Genomic DNA, 21237 nt, shown 5'->3' on the forward strand with positions numbered 1-21237 from the left:
TTTAAAGTATGTCTCCCCTCATCCTGGACACCAAGCTGGTTGAATCAAAGTTTAAAACAACATGCATAAAAATGTTACGCGAACGCATAACTAATAAACTTGAATAATTTTGCTGGATATACTAGCTTTTTAAATTATAACTCAAGCTACTGTCAAACGGGAGAGACATAACCTGACGAGGATACGAAGTTTGGCATAACACCCTTCACCGGAGCGGTTTGATTTGGTCTGATCGGGAATAGCTTCAGATAAACACACTGTAACCTTGATTTGGACAGTGAAGCTGTAACATATTAAGACAGTTCGTCTTTACTTGAGCTGTGAAAATGTTTTAATTTGTCTGGAGCCTTAAGCGACCCCCTTCAGTGTAGTTTTACCTCACTTTATTAAGTGAATTAAACTCGCTAGTTTTAGCCGTTAGCAAATTTAGCTTCATTTGGCCTAGCGACAAGCCATAGCGCAAACTAGTCAGCACATGTATAAAAGGTTCCTATGACATTTTGTACATGACATGTTTTAGTAGAACTTTATTTGTTAAACATCAGAACTTTAAACAATTTTACCACATCACTGTATTTTGGGTGCTGTTGAAAGTCGTGTATCGACAGTTTTAGAGCACTTATGTCAGCGATAATGTTAGCTAGTTGTGACACTGCTAGCCAACGTGTCGCCCTCACGTTAACATTAATGTAAACAAACGTACCCGACAGCTCAGTTCATGCGACTGTGAGCAGAGGTGTGTTTGTTTTGTATTGCAACTTGAAGTGTTGTTTGTTTTTTATTAAGAGGAACCGTCTTGTGTTTGAATGCGTTTTTTTTAATCTCTGCTGTTATTGCATCATCGTCAAGGCCAAATATGTGCTAACACTGGTTCGTTTGATACGGTGCCAATTCAAAAAACTGAAAGCTTTGACTTTGTGTGCGTGTGTGTGTGTGTCAATGCGGTTTTTTTAATCTCTGCTGTTATTGCATCATCGTCAAGGCCAAAAATGTGCTAACACTGGTTCGTTTGATACGGTGCCAATTCAAAAAACTGAAAGCTTTGACTTTGTGTGCGTGTGTGTGTGTGTGTGTGTGGAAGTGCAGGCTAAAATGACATCCTCATTGCAGGAGCACATGGAGTAAACACAAGACTCACAAACCAAGGCCATGTCCAACACAGCCATGTTCAGCCATGTGTTATTCTGGCTCTGTGGCCTGTCTCAGGATTACAAAGCTAGCTGGAAAACTATACTGAGCTAGATATGGTGTCTCTACTAGTGTAGAAGAGGACTCTTAATTAGACATTTTAGTTATCCTGGTGCATTTGCAGTGCTTGTAGATTGTATTATTTCAGAGCTTTGCATCAAATATAATTAATTGGGTGATTTGATACTATGTAGCGGAAAGATGGCTTAATATCTCAACAGATTGTTGACATTTTAAGTACAGCACAACATAAAACAGCTGATTGTATTCACCCCCTCAAGTCACACTTGAATAGAGGTACAGATACTGTTTTTTCAGGGCTGGTACTGATACCAATTATTAGTACTAATAGAGATTGATTACCGATCTTTGGGATCAGTATGCATTTACAATAAAAAATGAAAATAAATTTTCTGTCGAAATGTAGAATTTGGAATATAATAAACTTCAACACAAAACTTTGTTTAAATGCCCTTTACAAATGTTTTATCAAAACTGAAATGTTCACAAGTTCCCTGCAACTTTTTATCTATAAAATTCAGTGAAATTTCATATTTAAAATATGAATAAATAAAATCTTATCTCCCTTAATATTTAAGAAGTAAAATTTCCTCCAACACTTTCTATGCATGTATTGCCGACTGCCCTTCCTGGTGTTGGTTGAGTGTAATACGCATTTTTTTAAATTAATTAATTTTATTGGAAATTTTAAAAATAAAACACACATGCAGATGATCAGCAAAATGCCCAAAATTGCCCCCAAATGTTGGCCAGGCCGATAATCGGTCAACACTTAGTACCTTTGGCTAAAATTGCAGCTTTGAATCTGTGTGGTTTAGTCAGGTTGTTCCCAAGGGATGGGTCACGGTCCAAAAGTGGGTCGTAGTTCCATTTGGAATGGACCACAAGTGAACATGTCAAGTTTGTAAAAAAACACACTTTATTTTGAAGTACTGTGAATTGTTGACACAGAACTTTTATTTAGAAGTGCCATTGCTGTTAACTTTTGCCATACATTTTCTTTTTTTGTTTTCTATGCCAACATATTTGTTTACATTTTATGGAATAAAATTGAATATGTGGTAATTTATCAAATGTGTGCGACTTTAACTAATGGTTTTAATTAATGAGAAATTTGGACCCTGTAGTTGCACCACCACTGGTTTAGTCCGTGTCAAAATCTTATCTGCAGATTGCCAATTATTAACCAGTTTTCTTTACTGAACATCTCAAGCTGTGTGAGGTTTACTGGCACCCAGAGAGAGCAGCAGTTTTCTTGTCCTGCCTCATATTTCAGGTTAGGCTGAAGTGTATTGTTTTTAAAGGAGCCCTACATGATATTCACAGTAATGATATTGTACGGCTATGTAATAATGACTATATAAAAGATATAGTTGAATAATAACGTCCTGAGCAGAGCATGACGTCATGCTATCCATGGATGTGTTTTAAACTGAGCTTCTCTGTTCTTTGCTGTGGTAAATGGTCTCGCTGGCATGCATGTTAGTGCATGTGAATGTGATATTGCACCCCATTCTCGGAGCGCAGAGCGTACTGTGCACAGACAAAGCAACAAAATGCCAGCCGCTGTGAAAATGAAAATAGTTTATTGCACTGGGTCTAAAAGTTTGCTTGCACGCACCTCTGCAGCAGCTTCCCCCCCTCATCAATTGATCTGATCTGATCAGCTCTGATTCCACTTATAAGTAATCTACCCTGTAACTCAAATTCCACTGTTGCTGAGGAAAAAAACTCAGAGTTCTGCGTGCGCTTCTTATTCCATCCGAGATTACACAGTTAGCCCTGTCTGCACTGTTGCCTTTGTTAGCACTGATTATGCTGTGAGCACCGTTATGGCGCTTTTCCACTACATGTTACCAGCTCTACTCTACTCTACTCGCCTTTGGTATCGGGTACTTTTCTGGGGGTCATTTTCCATTAGAAGATAGTACCGGCTCAGTGTAGCTGATCGTCATACCGATGCTGTGGGACACTACCACTTCGGGGAAGCCCCATTTTACGGTGCATACCACTACTACATGTAACATTCATAAAGTGTGCGGCAGCGCGTGGTCAATAACATGGTTACTGCAAAAAAGATTCTACTAATACCTGCCGGTTACATTTCCTCTCTCTCTCTGTACCTTCTGTCAGATGACAAGGAGTTCAGGTGACTAAGTAAATGTAGGAAGTTGAGCGCAGCACCGCTTCACGCAAAGATGGCCACAGCAAGAATAAACACGGAAGTTAAATAGTGGAGACAGATGCTCGGAAATGGGATGTAATGAGCGAATAAACACCCAACATTGACATATTACGTTTGTTTTTTATTATTTCAGGAACCTGTATGTGCAGAAAATATATATTCTGTAACACAAAAGTGAACCATTTTGTAGAGCTCCCCCTGAACGTCTCAGGGGTTTCGACGAGCTCCCCTTGGCTCCCCCCGTACTTTGAACTATGCACACACAAATACTAGCACTCGCTGGATACGCTTGTCGGCCAGCGAAGTGAGGAATGTTTGCACCTTCTCGAGCGACCATGGTGTGATCTTTCTGGTTGATAAAAATGATACCAAGCCGCGGCTGCTACAGTAGCTGTTTGTGCTGTTCAGGGTACTCCGTGCGTGCCGCGCATTGATGATGCAGTGACGTTTCTCTCTGACCATTCTGTGGTCTGCAGTGTGTCCGCGACACTTTCTAGTACCTCTTAGTACCCGGTTGGCTATTTTTGGAACCGCAGGAGAGCAGGTACTAAAAAGGTGGTACCAGGTACTTTTTCCTAATGGAAAACCAAAAAAAGTAGAACAGAGTAGAGCTGGCACCATGTAGTGAAAAACACGTCATTAGCTGCTATCAGCCGCCTCAGACCCTTATATGTTGAGAGCCATGTGCAGACCACCTCTGAATCATAGATGCGCCCTGAATATTACATAAAGCTTTTTAAGTTATACAGGTATAGGGTTGTTTTAATGTTTAGGGTCATTGTCTTGCCATAAAATACTTATCTCAAGTTGTAATTCTACTGCAGTCTGCAGCAGATTTTCTTCATAACTCTGTTATTGAATTTTGTTGCATTTTGTCAACCTTCTCAAGCCTTCAGTTGCCTGCAGGGGTGAGGGACACATACAATATAGAGTCTGGTGTGATGTGTTTCAGGGGCAGTATTTAGTATGATTGCAAAGAAGCTTATCTGTGTTCCCTTTAAGCTATTGAACCTTCTTCCACTTTGTCTCAGAGTCTCTCACATGCTCTTTAGCACTAACACTATTCAGATTGTCATGTGAGTTTTTTGAACAGTGACTTTCTCTTTGCGCACAGCTGGGAGTGGTGAAGGAAATAAGCAAAAGTTGTTGTATGTGCAGTCTCTTCCATCTCAGCTGTGGAGCCCTAAAGCCCCTCAGAGTTGCCACATGTCTATATCCTCTGTTACCAGTGCTCCTCTTGTATGGACAGTCAGTTGTTGAGGATGACCTGCTTTAGGCAGAGACAGCTGTGAGCAGACTGCATATGGGTCCAATATTGGACTGACAGCTGCAATTTTTCAAAAGACAAATTATAGAGAAACGACAGAACACGTAGACTGGTTCAACTGTCTGAAACGGCTTACAACACATTTGTGGTCCTGTGTGGATATATCTTTCTTCCATTTGTTCATCTCCACAGGAGCTAGAGCTCAGCACCCCTAGAATTAGCAAGGATTCAGTTTCTTGCTCAAAGATACAATCATCATTTTCTGGCAGATAGGGTGGTTGCAGTCACAAAGACTAAACTATAGTGAATATACAACCTTGCTGCCTGAACCTGCAAGGAAGCATTAGTCAATAAAGTTCCACTGTAATACCTTTACTGAATCCTTTACACACATAATTATTTTCAGGAGCTTTGTTTTAGGCTTGAACTAACTTAAGTTTTGAGTGATCCTTGCTTTTATTGAGACAGTTGTCCAGACCTGCAAAAAGAAGAGGAAATAAATGCTATTGGGTGTTGTGTTAAGCCAGCCTAGTTTCTTGCCCTAGAAGGGTGTTGGCTTAAGATATTGTTTATGTCAGAAACAAACCCCTATATTTAAGGAAAGAGTGTCATTACTTTGTGATATGATTTATTATTTCTAAATAACGGATGAGCCTTTAGTCACTTGTGGCAAATTTGTTACCTGCTATGTGTAACATGAAAGTAGAGCTGGGCGACATGGAAAAAAACAGATACCACAATATTTTTAACCAAATACCTTGGTATCGATATTGCAGCTAGAGCCCGACTGGTACATATTGGTCAGCTGATTTTATCAGCCAATATTGGCCCATCACAGATGTATTGGTATCCGCTTATATATGTTGTTCAATATGCACAATATGAACCGTTGATTTTTAACACAACATACTGCAGCAAAAAGTTTACTGTTTCAGTACACTGATCTAATTTTTCTTTTGCAAAGTTTATATTCAAACTATAAAATATCCTGCCTCATTTACATTATCTTTGTCAAAGGTATTTCATAACCATAATTGAGGGATAATTGCATTGCATAATTCATAATAAATAGTATCAGCTGATATTTCTATTTTTCTTTTTTTAACCCCCCCAATGTCAGGATCAGCGTCAGCCCAGTTTTGGTTGGGCTTTAATTGCAACAATTTTTCAATTGCTGCTTTACACAATGAAATTTCTCAAATAACTTGTAATGTAGATATTATGACTAACTACACTACGACTTAAAACACAAAACACTTGTGATACTATGATATCCAAAATCTGAGACTATATCCAGTCTCATATCACAGTGTTATAGTATTGATATACTGCCCAGCTGTTACGACTGGCTCAAATGCTGCAACATAGGAGACACACATAGCACTTTCTTTCTTTTTATTGCCCAATTATTTAATTTATATATATATATAGCTTTTCTCTTTGTTTCTCTATTCTCTTTTTGTCCTTTTACTATTTGCACTATGGACATAGAGATAAGCACAACTTCAATTTCTGTAAATCTAACAAACATGCCAGAATTGACAATAAAGATGACTTTCACTTTGACTTTGAAACTGGGTTGGATGCAAAAAGAATACATTTATTTACAAAAGGTCAAATAAAAATGATACCTAACACAACAAAAAAGGTGTCTTGGTTGCAGGGAGTCGGAGAGAGAAATGAGCAGGGCATGCAGCCAGTGATATAGGCTCGCCCATAGCCCACAGCTGCTCTCAATCAGTACAATCAGGCACTGATCACTAGTGATCTCAATGGTGCTGTACTTACTCCGTGTTGCAGAGAACTTCTTAGAGAATAGCAGACTGGGTGGTCAATGCCAAAAGAATCCTCTTACAGCAGTACAGCACCAGCTCTGGTAGCACTCGCATCAACCTCAAACTTGAATGGCACATTGAAGTTGGGAACCAGCAGCACTGGAGAGCTACAAAGAAGACCTTTCTCAGTCTCAAAAGCATGTTCACATTTCCCATCGCAGACCAAGCTCTTACTGGAACTGAGGAGGTCCGTCAAAGGGGACGCAACAAAGGCAAAGTTACGGCAAAACGCTTGATAGTAGCCAGCTAGGCTGAGAAATCAACAAAGCACTCTCTTAGTTGTGGGAACAGGGAACAAAGAAATGGCTGCTACCTTGGCGTCTACAGGCCGCACTTGACCCTGACTTTGCAGAGGTAGATGATGGTAGCCTTGGCAAAGTCACACTTTGCAAGGTTCAAGGTGAACTCTTGCAAACATTGGAATACAGAGGACAGGGTTTCAATGAGAGATTTCCAATCAGTGGAATAGACCATTGCATTATGAAGATATGCTTCGCAGTTCTTCATTCCAGACAGCACCTTCCGCATCAGGGGTTGAAAGGTGGCTGGAGCATAACACATCCCAAATGCCATGACTGTGTACTGCATGAAACTGTCTGGAGTTACAAAGACGGAGATCTCAGATGCTCAGGCGCTCAAGGGCCCTTGCCAGTAACCCTTAAGCAAGTCTAGCTTTGTGACATAGCAGGCAGCTCCAACCCTGTCTATGCAGTCTTCAACACGAGGAAGAGGGAAGGAGTCTGATTTGGTAAAGCCGTTCACTTGCCTAGAGTCAGTACAGAGGCGTGGTGTTCCATCAGACTTTGGCACTAACAAGCATGGAGAGCTCCAGGAGATGGAACTAGGGACAGCAAGACCATGCTTTTGCAAATACTCAACCTCTTTCTGCATTTGTGCTCTTTTTGTTGGATTCATACAGTAAGCACGCTGCTAACCAGGATGACAGTCACCAACATCAGTGTTATGCCGCAACACTCTGGTTATAGTAGGGACATCTGAGAAAAGTGCACAATGATTTTCAATCAACCCCATAACATCACTTTTATGGGACCCCGACAGATGAGACAGATAAGCCTCCAGATCACTTAGCACTTCGGAATTTTGCAGTCATGCACACAGAACTGGGGCATCTTGAATCACCAAGTCATCCTCCTGAGGAGAGTAGGGAGTCAACACTGAGGCCAGTGCAACAGGCAGCTTTAGCAGAGGTGGAGTTTACCGAGTCACCAGACCTGGCAACATATGGCTTCAGCATATTCACATGACACACGGGTTTTACGTCTTTTATCAGGAGTGCGAATGACATAATCTGTCTCACTCTCTCTCAACCACATAGAGACCTGCAAACCTAGCTTGCAGTACAGAACCAGGGACAGGAAGAAAAAACAGCACAGCGTCCTCAGGTTGAAAACCTCTTTGGACCGCATGCTTATCATAGTGAGCTTTCATTTTACATTGGGAGATTGCGAGTGCCTCATTTGCCATCTCACAAGGACAGTGAAGACGTGCTCTAAAGGAGCTGGCATAGTCCAGCACATTTTGGGCAGTAGAATAAGCTCCAATCATCTGCTCACACAACAATTTCAATGGGCCTTGAACCGTGTGACCAAACACCAGCTCTGCAGGACTGAAATCAATGACTCTTGAACAGTTTCTCTGATGGCAAAAAGCAGGAGGGGTATGCCCTCATCCCATTCCTTGCCTGTGTTAAGACAAAAAGTACACAACATAGTCTTAAGTATCTCAATGCCCCCTGGCTTTCTGGATAGTGGGCACTGGAGGTGTAATGCTTCACAGACACACACATACACATTCAACACCTGGGCAAACATTTTGGACATAAAATTGTTACCTTGGTCTGTTTGAATGACTTTTGGCAAACCAAAACTTCACCAATTCCTTCACTACCACTTTGTCTTTGAGAGAGCGTAATGGAATGCCCTCAGGATAACGAGTTGCAGCACACATCAAAGTAATGAGATACCGATGACCAGATTTTGACTTGGGCAATGGGCCAACACAGTCAAGAGTCTCTCAAACAGCTGACCTATCTCAGGTATAGGATGGAGCGGAGCTAGAGGGAGCACTTGGTTTGGTTTTCCAACCAGCTGACAAACATGACAAGAGCGGCGATTCTTAGACACAACACCTTTCAGGCCAGTCCAGAAGAACTGCTTCAATATGCGATGATTGGTTTTAATTATCCCTAGGTGACCAGACAAAACGCTGTCATGTGCTAAACTCAGTATCTGTGCACAATAACCAGAAGGGACAAAAAATTGTTTTTTTACAATGTTTTAAGATAGGCAACTCAGGCGACACTGAAGCTATCAACCCAACAGGTTTAGTAGCATTCTGCGTTTAACTGAGAGCATGGCAATCAGAAATTAGGTGACCAGGCTTTTTGCAAAAGAAACAAACTCTTTCGGAGTATCCGTGACCAGAGTTGGCAGACTTGTTAGCGACAACATAGATAGAACCATTGTTGCTGGTGTTAGAACAAGGAGTGCAATTGGAAGCAGAGCTCTTGGTCTCATGAGATTTTTCACTAAAAACCACTTTATAAGCCAAGACATATTCATCAGCAAGCACAGCTGCCTCCACCACTGTAGACACTCTCTGCTCACTTAAGTAAGTGGAAATCACCTGAGGGACACAATTTCTGAACCCCCCCAAAAGAATCAACTGTTGGAGGTGCTCTTTGGTCTCAACTTTTTTCGACACACACCATTGGTTAAACATGATTTCTTTCTCCCTGGAAAATTCCACAAAAGTCTGTTTTTCACTCTTGCGGCAAACTCTGAAACACTGCCTGTAGGCCTCTGGGACCAACTCATAGGCATGCGAAGGCCACTTTAACAACCTTATAATCAGAGCTTTGGTGTAGCATCAGTGAGGAATAAACCTTCCGAGCTTTACCCATCAGTACGCACTGTAAAAACAATGTCCAAAATCTTTAGGCCATGCCAAAGTGGTGGCTACACGCTCAGAATGTGAAAAGTATATCTCCTCATCCTTCTCGGAGAAAGGAGCAACCAAATTTATGTTCTTATTAACATAAAAACGAGGAGGGAAGACGGGGTGTATGAGAAGTAGCAGCATGGGGAATAACGGAGTCAGATTCAGATGCTGACCTTAACTCCAAGTCCTTAATTTTCTCCTCATGCATCAACCACAACCTCTCCATCTCCAGTTTCCTCACCTCCTCTCTGTCCTTTGCCTCAATCTCAAGTTGTTTTATTTTGAACTACAGTTCCAGTTCTCTCGAGTTCTCTGAGAGTGCAACTTCACCTCTTCAGACTGGCTGGACTCTTTGGGCAGCAGTCCCTACTCATGGAGCACAGAGGCTATCTTGTTTCTCAGTGCCACCTTCTTAAGAGAGGCTGGAGCAATTTCAATGTGGAAATGCTCCTCAATGAACATGAGCTGCACTTTAGTGCAACAAAAAAGCTGCTCTGTGACAGGAGCTTAACTAAACCCCTGCAAATCAAACTTTATAGTCAATGTCCCAGGATGACTTGATGTAGATCAAAGACTTTACAGCAAACAGCTGCAACAAAGTCCTACCAGGCATGACACAAAATAAGCTCTCTCTGGGGAACTTATGAACGAAGTTGCAGCAAACAGCGCAACACAAATTACCACCACCACATAGCAGGTGCTACAAGCATAGCGCTGTCCACAAGCTACAAATTCAGCACACCACAAGATATCACTGCCACAAAGAACCAAAGTGTTAGCAAACAACTGCACAATTAACACTACCATAGGCCCACACAGAGCCAAAAGTAAGCAATCAAAGCTCACAAAAAACACAAGGCTGATAACAATAGCAGTAACTTCATGACTATTTCAGGCCACACAGTACAGAAATAGCCTCAGAAATACTGTCACACCCACTGGAAACAGTGCAACCAAAGCACTAACCACTACCAGTTCTACCCCACTGGGAAGAAAGTAGCACACACAAATGCAGTCCCAGCAAAAAGCATGTGACCACACAAGCAAAAGGCTCACACAGACAAAACGACTGCATGAGCACCAACACAACTACAGTCTAGCAAAAATCTCTGTGCATAACAAAAGAAAATCGCCCTAACTCCCACAACCCAAATAGAATGCGTTGTGTGAAAGCAGGTCAGCTAGTGCCACCACATGCTACCACTAGGTTAAACACTGACAGGTTTAACTAACTTAACCTAGAAGTCACCTGGTACCCTCCTACCTTAAAACTGCAGAGCCACCAAAGAAAACCTCACCTAGTCTTTGTCAGCTTCCCTGGGCACGCCATTGGGCCACCCCAGGGTTCATTGCACAAAAACAGAAAAGTGGCGAAGGTCACTCCAACACCCGCAGGCTTACTTGACCAGGCGAGCTCTAAAAAGGACCTGCCTTATGTGGCAACACCAGCATGAACCCACTAACAAACCAACAAAACATAAACAACGGTCTAGGTGCACAAACATGTACACTCACCACTAGGGGTGTAAATCACTGATTTCAGCACGATTTGATATTACATTGATACTTTGAACAACGATACGATATTTCCCGATATTACAAAGTCTACCACAGTATGATTTCGATTCAGTTCGATTTAGGGGCCTGCAATTGATAAGGGCTGATATATGCTTATTTTACATAGTTGGTTACAGGAGAAGCTGCCACCCCATTCTTTGCTTTTGCCAAAAAAATTAAAAATGTAAACAACATATACAAATTTGGAAATAATTAAAACTGGCTTATTCTGTTTGGAAACGCTGTCTGGCAGGTACGTTGTGTTTCCTCAGAATGGCAATTGTTTACATATGACATGTGCTGTCTGTTGACCCCAAGTAAACAGCGTTATCCTCATCATCTTTCTCTTGGATGCTCGTCATGACATCATCATCTGCCGGAAGCTGTGTGACGGTGACGCAGAATTTCAAAATAAGGGTGCGCCTTGAAAAGTTGATATTGACAGATGTTTACACTTTGCATCAATGTTACGTGATTGTTGCTCATTTAATAGATATATCAAAGCAGATGGATGGATGGTTACACCCCTACTCACCACAGCAACAAAGGTTTGGACAAGACCCCATTATGTTAGGACTAGCTCAAATCCTGCAACATAGAAGGAGACACACACAGGGTTGGATGCAAAAAGAAAACATTTACAAAAGGTCAAATAAAAATGATTCCAAACACAACAACAACAACAAAAAGGGTCTTGGTTGCAGGGAGTCAGAGAGAGAAATGAGCAGGCATGTAGCCACTGATGTGGCCTCTGGCCTCAGCCCACAACTCCTCTTAATCAGTACAATCAGGCACTGATCAGTAGTGATCTGCACCTGAACCAAAGACGCGCACGCGCGCGCACGCGCGCACACGCACACACACACACACACACACACACACACACACACACAGGTGAAGCATGTCAGGACAAATAACAATACAAAACAAAATGGCATGTAACACCAGCCCTACTTCAAACATATAACACTGACATTTTTCAAGTTCATTTGTGATGTTTGAAACAGCAGCTGTAGCATGACATTGTAAATTAAAATGTTTATAAACACTGTAAGACAAGCAAAAGTAAACGAAACAAAAATTTAAATTTTAACACATATATTTCTGTGTCAAATTCAAATTCAAATTCAAATTTGTCCCCAGGGGGCAATTCAAGGCACACAGAGCAGCATGACAAGTAATAAGGTCAAGATGAAAGTAAAGAAGGAGAGAAAAAATAGAAATCAAAATAAAGATAATTTAAATATTTGTGTATATACAGTATATAGGTGAATAAAGTATAATAATAATATAATAATAATAAGGTGCATGTAAAGGAGGTAATTGTGCTTAAAAACAATTTCACAGCTTGAAAGTCCGTGTGGCGTGTGTGTGTGCATGTGGTGTGTATGTTTGTCTGTGCGTGTGTGTGTATTGTAAGATGTGTGTGTGTGTATGTTTGTATTGTGTGTGTATGTTTGTGTGTATGTTGTGTGTATGTATGTTGTGTGGCGTGTGTGACTGTTATAGACAAAAATACAATAAGAATAAAATATGTCTGTATGTACAATTTTACAGTAATAAAGGAACATAGAGTTCACAGGTAAGGTGCGACTGAGAGGAGGTAGACAGGAACAGTTTTTTTTTTTTTTCAGATGAGCAAACTCGCATCTACTGTGGAAGATCATGTGATATGATTAAAAGCTCCAGAACAGCCACTACAGAGTAATGTTATCATGCTTAGCTGTTGAGTTTTGTTTAGCAAAGAATGAACTAATCAGACTTTGTCTCTGTTTCTCTTTTCTTCTGTCCCGTGGCCTCAACCAACTCTCCCTCCTGCCGTCCTGCTTTTCAGGTGTGTGTTTCGTTTTCCCAGTACGGTTATCAAGATCCAGTTCATGTCACTCATGGAGCCTGAGGAGCACAGAGAGAGGGAGCAGCCCTCGCTTCCCGCTCGCCCGCTTCTGCCCCACATTTCTCCCCTCAAAATCAGCATTCCCACAATGCAGCAGCATGAAGAGCACATCAGAACATTTGGCTCTCCGCTGCCCTCGCCCACAGGCACAATCAGGTAAGGAGACGTAATTACACACAAACAGACAGGGTCCTTAATATACCACATCTATGTGCAAAAATAAGCACTATTGTCAAAACATTTAAATTTTTATGGAAACTATTTAGCCTCAGCCAACAAATAAATCAAAAAAATATTCACGGTTGCAAAGTTTCATAACTGATGATTGTTGGTATGGATTCTGTAAATTTTGACTGTGAGTTAAAATGAATAGGTTTCTCTGCCATGTACTAAAGGTGCCTTTCTGTGAATTTTCCACCGAAGTGGTGGAAGGCCTGATGATTTTACCTGCCACTGCCAACAGTTGACCTGCTTTTGGCAAGTGGGGGGGTGTGTAGTTGAGACCCTGCCAATAGGTATAGCCTACAATAATTAATTCAAATGCAGCATGTATACTTTGTAAATGCAAAGCAGATTTTTCAGATTTGGCAGGAAGGGTCACGTTTTTTGAAAATATTGTTATTGTAAAATATTTAGAAGATATTTCTTGCTTGAAAAAATCCCCCAAACTTTTAATTTCATTGTTTGTGGCTGCTAAGCTCACTGAGCTTCAGCGTATGTTTTGATTGAATCTCCAGTTGTGTGTTTAAATAAAAAAGTTAATAATTTGATTAGTCTACGGACAAAAACAATTATTTGCAAAAGTTTGAACAGTCGTAACTTCATAGGCATAATCTCCAAACACTCCCTTCTTCAATTTGAGGTTTTGCTGATTTTCTTTTCTCATGTTATAAGGAACTTACAGTCTGATGACATCACCTTCTTTGCCTTTTTATACATAGAGTATAAGTGATTAACTTACAAAATAATTGGCAGATTAAGCAGTTATGAAAATAGTTATTTGTTGATGTCCCAGTACTAATTCAGTCATGCGGTTCATAAAGATTTGCACTATAAATAATACATCAGTATTTTTCATTTAACACTTACTGTAACTGTTTGTCTGTCTGCCTTTTGCAGGTAGAAGGTTGTGAGTTTAAAATGGGGAGCTGTTAGAGCCTTTTTTGTGACTGGAAATTATATTCTCACTATCTAAATTTTTGCAGCAATGTAATACGTTGTATTGATGAATGAATTAATGTCAAATTAATATTCCAAGCAATTCTTTTTTAAAATTGGGATTAATCAGATGATGATCAGCTATGACAGAAGAAGGGATTGCACTGAGTCTTGTTTTTTTCTGCTGCAATCATGTGAGAAACATGTCATCAGTACAGTCTTTTATGTCACACTTAGACTTGAGAATGTTTTGTTGAAATTTATTTGAAGTGAGTATAAATGAGTCAAATGGAGGCAACAAAATCAGCAGCATTGTGTTTTTGACTGTATCATGCTTGAGTTGAGCAGTGGATCCCTGTTTAGGTGGCCCAGTTTAAAAAGGAGGTTGAAAGAGCAGACCACAACAGTAGCAGTGATGGTAGGGACATTCACCTCCTGGACCAAAAACCTTTTTTAAAAAAAAACAAAACACTATAACTCAGCTGTGTCTTTGCTTGTCATATGATAGATTATATAGTAAATGTTTTAGGTCTGTCAGACCATACCAGCAATTTACCTTCTCTCCTTGTTTTTGGTCTTAACATGTTTATTCACATCAGCTCATTTACTCGTTGGCTGCTGTAGTGCTTCTGTTGCGATGCAAAAGCTGCACTCAAATGAGCTGTGATAGCACAAGTTTGAAAATCACTGCCCTATAAATGTATCCAGCATGTGCGGCTTGCAGCGTTGCAGAGTGCTCCCTCTGGTGGCCTGTGTCACCTCCTACATCACACTTCCCCACCAATGTCAGCTTGTGTGTGCCTGCCTTATATGGAATGGCTGCAGCTTTGAGCCGCGTGATTGGCTATTGGGCAGATTGTTTTGCCTGTGGGCCGTTTTTCCATCCATTCGTGGTTTCCTTTTCAGAGCCCCCCACCCCCCCCACCCCACACACACACACACGCACACACACACTCTTGCACACACACACACTCAGCCCGCAGCTCCTGTTCTCTCGCACGTGGACACACACAACACACACACAGAGTAAAGACGCTTGCTCATACATCTCTGCACCACTTTCACTGTGGCCTTTTTCGGGCAGATTGTTGTGCCACACTCTTTAACAGTATCCACATGCAGGTCATACAACGGAAGAGTATTGGTAAAAGCATGTGCTCCCTCTTAAACGGCAACATTGTCTTTTCAAAGGGTGGTAATAGTCACTTTTCCTGTTTGGCAACTTAAATGAACTGTATACAATAACATTCTTCTGCCCCTGCCAGCGTTCACAATTGCACTGCTGGCCCTAGTGCACACGTGAAATGGTTGTTGAAACAGCGTCAGAGAAAATTGAAGACAAACCCATTCTCCCTCATGGAGGCACACATAACTTTTAATGAAGTTAAAGGATGTAGATTTACAGATACAATTATGTTTTAATACTTAAGATGTCCCTGAGCAACATTAGAAGTTTCTGGCTGCAGCCTAGTTTCACCAGCCAAAAAATACAAACGTATTCTCTCTCTCCCTCTGTGTGTGTGTGTGTACGTGTGTGTGTATATGTGTATGTGTGTTTGTTACTATCTCTGTATCTGTGGCTCTCTGTTGCCAAAAGCAAATCAAAGCACACTGACTCTCCCAGAAACCAGTGTTTACTGTACTAACAGAAGCAGGTGTATGTTGTGTAAGTTGCTGGGTTTTCCTTGTGTTTTGTCTCTCAACAGCACCAGATAAAACCTAGTTAATAATTAACAGACTTTTGAGTATTTTTGCTCATTGTTGTGTGTTTTACGATCACTTTATGTGCTTAGAACACTCTGCCTCTGAGCTCTAATCATTTTTCCGAATGCAGTTCTTGTGTGTATAAGAGAAATTTTGCTGTTGTATTAAAATTTGTTGCTTATATGCTAAAATGATAAAATTTTGATGATCTATAATTGTTTTAAACTTTTTTTTACATCTGCCAGAATGGAACAGAGTTTATCTTGACTCTTATGAGGTTATCCTCTCCTAGTGAATGTTTATGTTCATAGATTTTTCCGAAGGTCTACCCCAGTGAGACTCTGTGGACCTGTTGTCCGAGGAGAAGCTGCTAAATAATACCATAAAGCTGTTTAGTCATCAGATCATTAATTAAGAAGGGGATTAAATTCATTTTATACTCTGCCCTAAACCTTCACTTTAAGCCATTTACACAGACTGTTCCCTCTCTTCTCCAGTGTTCCTAACTCCTGTCCGGCTAGTCCACGAGGGGCAGGATCATCAGGGTATCGCTATGGACGCAATGTGACCTCTGACCTCCAGTTAGCAGCTGAATATGCAGCTAAAGCTGTTTCTGAGCAGAGACGAAGCATTGCCGAGCAGAGAGGTGGAGGAAGTGAGCAGCGGGGGGAGTCGGCTGGTGGAGACAGCCCCAAGGTGAAGACCCAGTAACATCAAAATTAGTTCATTGCCTTAACCCTGGTATGCAATTTTGGTCTGTCCCAGACAAAAGAGGACCAATGTGAAAGAAAAGTGGCAATATCTTTGGTCGTGGTACAAAAATGGTGGTTCTATGTCGCACAGTGAGAGAGGTAAAATGATGGCCATTGTCACAGAGTTGTGATCAAAGACAGCCTCGTGTCAGAAATTTGGGATGACCATCTCACTGTGTGACTGCTGTTACAAACTACATTTGCTCACCAAAACAAATACATATGGTGTATGAAATGACACAATGATCAGCGCGACACTGCTAAATGCTAGTAGATGCAAATGAAAACTTCATGTTCTCGATGCAAATTGGCATGCCTAAAATTGGCCTCTTTTCCCCAGCCATGACCACATTCTCCTACTTCCTCTCTTCTTCAGACTTTTGACACACAGAAATGTCACCATAGCAAGGGCTCGATTCATGTTTGTTTTCATTTTTCTCTTACCACTACAGCGCTGTTGATGGATGACGTATGCTGATGATATTTTGTTGTTGTGTATTGAAGTCGATGGACATATGTTGTAGCCTGCGATTCAGTAGACTTTGTCATTATACAGTCTGCATAGGTCCTGATGTCATACCCAAGTTTATTTATGTTGCACAGTGTAGCTTGCACTAAACTTATAAGATTGCTACAATCACACAGGCTGCAGGAGGCTTTAAAGAATTGTTTTTAACTTTCAAAGCATGCACAATATGTGCTTGAGAATATGTTGATGTTAATACTTTTGTCTCATTTTTCCAGGACGAGTCCAAGCCACCTTATTCCTATGCACAGCTGATCGTCCAGGCCATCTCTTCTGCCCCGGACAAACAGCTGACTCTCAGTGGAATCTACGCCCACATCACCAAACACTACCCCTACTATCGCACTGCAGACAAGGGCTGGCAGGTAGGATTTTTCTGTCTTGAACTGAATGTTAATGGCTTTTGATGGTTTTCTGTGACAGCCTTCACAGTTTGGAAAGGTTAGCTCGTTAATAACCAGAGGATTATGTTTGTATGATGCAGAGGTTTAAATCTATGATCCTCCCTGCCACGTTCAGGCCAGACCGTAATTTCTCAACTTCCACCTGATCTCAGATCTGGTTGGGTTATTGCCTATTTTCTCTTTTTTTAGGTGGTCAAATGAATGAATGAATGAAAGAAAAAATGAACCAACTGTTGAGTTTCATTTTTACTACACTTGGTGCTCTGCTGCTCCAAGATTGTTGTGCTCTGAACCAAACGGTATATTCCAGTGGCAATTTATGAACACCCAGTGTGTCACAAATGTGTGTCACCATACTAAAAGGCTATAGTACAGCAGATAAGCTCTCAAAATTGTGAAAGTCGTGCACTTTTTGAGAAAAGCATGGCATTTCTTACATAGTTAGGACATATCATAGTGTTATTTTCTGATGTGGAGGGATTTCAGATTCAGATTTGACCTCTGGGGACTGTGAGAGGTCAAATCCAAGAAGACCGCCAGTCCTCGCCATCTGATGTTCAAACATGTTTAATTTTAGAACCAAACAGTGTAGAAAAACAATTGAGATGCCATTTCCAACTGATTTGGGGATGCCTGTTCATTTGGTGACACTCAGATCACCAGAATTCAAGAAAAAGCATTTATGTCAAGGCCAAAATATGTTAAAAAAAACCCATCACATTTTGTACAGTCTTTTGCTAATACATTGGTTTTAGTTTGGGAACTAGATTGGACAAATGAAGTATTGTGAAACTTTGCTTCCATTTTTACACTATAGGGATAGTAATACCAAAGAATGAACAGAACAGACCCCTTGTGCTAGTCTATTTTTAATACTATATTGATAATGATGATAATTTTTATGGACTTTCTAGCCATCTGTACACTCCCACTTTACGCTATATGCCATATTCACCCGTTCACACACATATTTATACAATAGTGGCAGAGGCAACCACCAGGCTCGCCGTTAGGGGGGTCAGATGGCCCTACCTCAAGGCCAAGGAGGGCCCCATAAAAGGCTGGGGGGGGCATTAAAGGTCTATGGTTACTGACTTATGTCACTGATAATATAATTTATGAATTCACATGATATATGTATGTATATATATTTTGAAATAAAACACATTTTAACTTTTCATCTGATGCACCAAACCTGCACTGTGAAATGGTGCGGTCCATCTGACAGTGTAGGTCAAGAGATGTACAGAAGTCACATGTGCTGCTGATGTAAAGATGTGAGGCAAATTACTGCCTGATTAATCAATTAATGGATCAGTGTTTTAGGGTTTTAGGGTTGGTTTAGGACAGCGTGTCATTGCATCTCGCTGGTGTCATGTCAAAAAGTGATTGTCTGCCAGAAACTGATTGCCGTCCACGGGAGCGCGCGCAGCCTGTCAAAGCTGTATTGCCCAGTATTCACGTCTTCAGCTGCTCTCACATGGATCAAACGTAGCATGTAAAAACATATAACTTCATGTCTGTGGTAAGATCATAGGTATGTCTTTGTGAAACTTTGATGTTTCTTGAAACCCAATTTCGCATGATTGTGATATATGGTTTGATCAGGCATGACATTTACACGTTTATAGATGTGGGAACCTGGGAACTCCACATATGATTTGTTCATTTGGACACTTGACGCTGGACATGTGTCACATTTCCTGTGAGTTCCTTCTTCAAAATGGCAACTGTTGACTTCTTTGTGTCCTTAAACAAAGAACAGCCATTTTAATTCAACGTCCCGGAGTTCCTCATGTTCTGAAACCTAAGTGTTAGATTCTCCCACGGATCCATCCTCAGGCATGATTGGTTCACCAATGTGACCCCCCAGGATGTCACAGAGCCAAGAAGAGAAGCATCTGCAATTCTTCTGGCTCTCGCCCCCAAACCTCCTCTGCGGAAGGTTGCAGGTCTGGAGGACCTGTGCTACCCTTCCCCCTTCCACGCCTTAGCTCTCAGCAGGAGCTGCAGCCTTGTCTCAGCAAACTTCTCAAGCCAAAAGGAGAACGGAACCAAGATAGCACGAAACTGCAATCTCTGTAAGGACACCAGAACCGGCCAGCAGGTAAAAAAGGACTGGCTGTGCTTTAATCCGTCAAATATATGACTATGAATGAAATCAAGTCATTTTTAGGCAACCTTTTAGTGACAAGATAGGAGCTGCAATCATTTTTTGCAGGTTTTTATGTGTTGTATTGGCTCTTCAAAGGTAGTTCAACAGGTAAATGGAGGTAAAAAGGACTGGAATGGTTATAACCTCGGGCACAGAGCAGGTAATATAATGCAGGCTCATAAGGATAATAGCAGATAATACCTTTATTTTCACATTACCCATATGTGAAGTATGATAGACTACTTTCCAAATGTAAACAAGATTTTAGAAATATTAAACAAATACAAACAACGGGAACAACAATATTGTCTATAATCACATAAATGTAATGCCTGATCAAACTATATATTGCAAACGTGAAAATTGGGTTTCAAGAAACATTAAAGTTTAACAAAGACATACCTATGCATTTACCACGGACATAAAGTTATGTGTATTTACAACTGTTTGATCCATGTGAGAGCAGCTGAAGACGCTGTGTACTGAGCGATACAGCTGTAACAGGCTGTGCACGCTCCCGTGGACGGCAATCAGTTTCTGGCAAATGATCACTTTTTGGCATCCAGTCGGTTAAATATTACACTTATCAAAATATTGGTGGTTTTGGATCCCAGCTCCTCCAGTCCTCAAGTCAAAGTATCCTTGGGCGAGATGCTGAACCCTAAATGTGTGAGTGCATGTGAATGTTCAACTGAGCAGCAGGTGGCACATTGTATGGTAGCAGTCCAGCCACTGGGAATTTCAGGCAGGAAGACAAAGTTTTCCAAAGTGAATCCCTCATCCACACCCATGGTGAGGGTGTTTAAAAATCTGATTATCTGAAGCACCTCATGTCTTGCTCTAACCTCTCCCCTGGCCAAAATTTAGCGCAAATTTGCAGCATCATTAAGCTCCCTTCTGGACAAGATGGCATGACATGGTTGGTACCAATGCATGCTGTCATCTAGTTAGGGCCCGAGCACCAACTGCAGGTTGGTCAGTGAAGGCCCTCTTGAAACTGAAGGAATTTTTAGGGCCCGAGCAACAACTGCAGGTGGTCACGAAGGCCCTAACGGAATTCAAGGAATTCTTTTTCTTTTTCTTCCTAAAAGTAAATTTCGTTTTTTGAGGCCCTAAGAATGCTCAAAAACTCCAGAAATTTTGCACACTTATAAGGTCTGGTGAAAAAAATGTATATTTTAGGTGTCTCAGTGCCAAATCTTTAAAAATGGCTCAGTAGCACCCCTACAAAATTTGTATGAAACAGCCCCCGCCACAAGTTTCACCTACATCTAAAAATAAACACTATGGCATGCCCTAACATTGTTAGAAATGTCATGCTTTTCTCAAAAAGTGCACAATTATTGTGGTTAACCAATGCACAAATAGTTTACTTAAGCTTCTAATGAATTTTTAATATTAGACAAATGTATATATTTTCTGTGAAATTCCAAGTTTTTAATGATTCTCCGGCTAAAAACTACTCCTGTGGGTTGGGCCTGAAAAAAAAAACTAACAGTCATATAGCTACAGCTACTTTCAACAATTTCAGAATAAAAGAAAGAAATTGTGTCCTGACAACATTTGTTCTTTTGACGGTCCTTGACCATGTGATAAATTCCTTGATGTGTGAAACTGACAAAATATGGAT

The 21237-nt window shown here is 40.9% G+C and overlaps 1 protein-coding gene across 1 annotated transcript in view; it reads left to right on the top strand.

Annotated features, from left to right (window-relative positions):
* foxk1 (forkhead box K1) overlaps window positions 1-21237 on the top strand; it is a 31296-nt gene that overhangs the window by 728 nt on the left and 9331 nt on the right. The window contains exons 2-4 of the mRNA XM_042484573.1: window positions 12849-13064; window positions 16268-16466; window positions 17267-17413. Coding sequence (XP_042340507.1) covers window positions 12849-13064; window positions 16268-16466; window positions 17267-17413 — 562 coding nt within the window. The remainder of the gene's footprint in view (window positions 1-12848; window positions 13065-16267; window positions 16467-17266; window positions 17414-21237) is intronic.

The sequence above is a fragment of the Plectropomus leopardus genome, chromosome 4 (assembly GCF_008729295.1).
Source record: "Plectropomus leopardus isolate mb chromosome 4, YSFRI_Pleo_2.0, whole genome shotgun sequence".
Lineage (NCBI taxonomy): Eukaryota > Metazoa > Chordata > Actinopteri > Perciformes > Serranidae > Plectropomus > Plectropomus leopardus.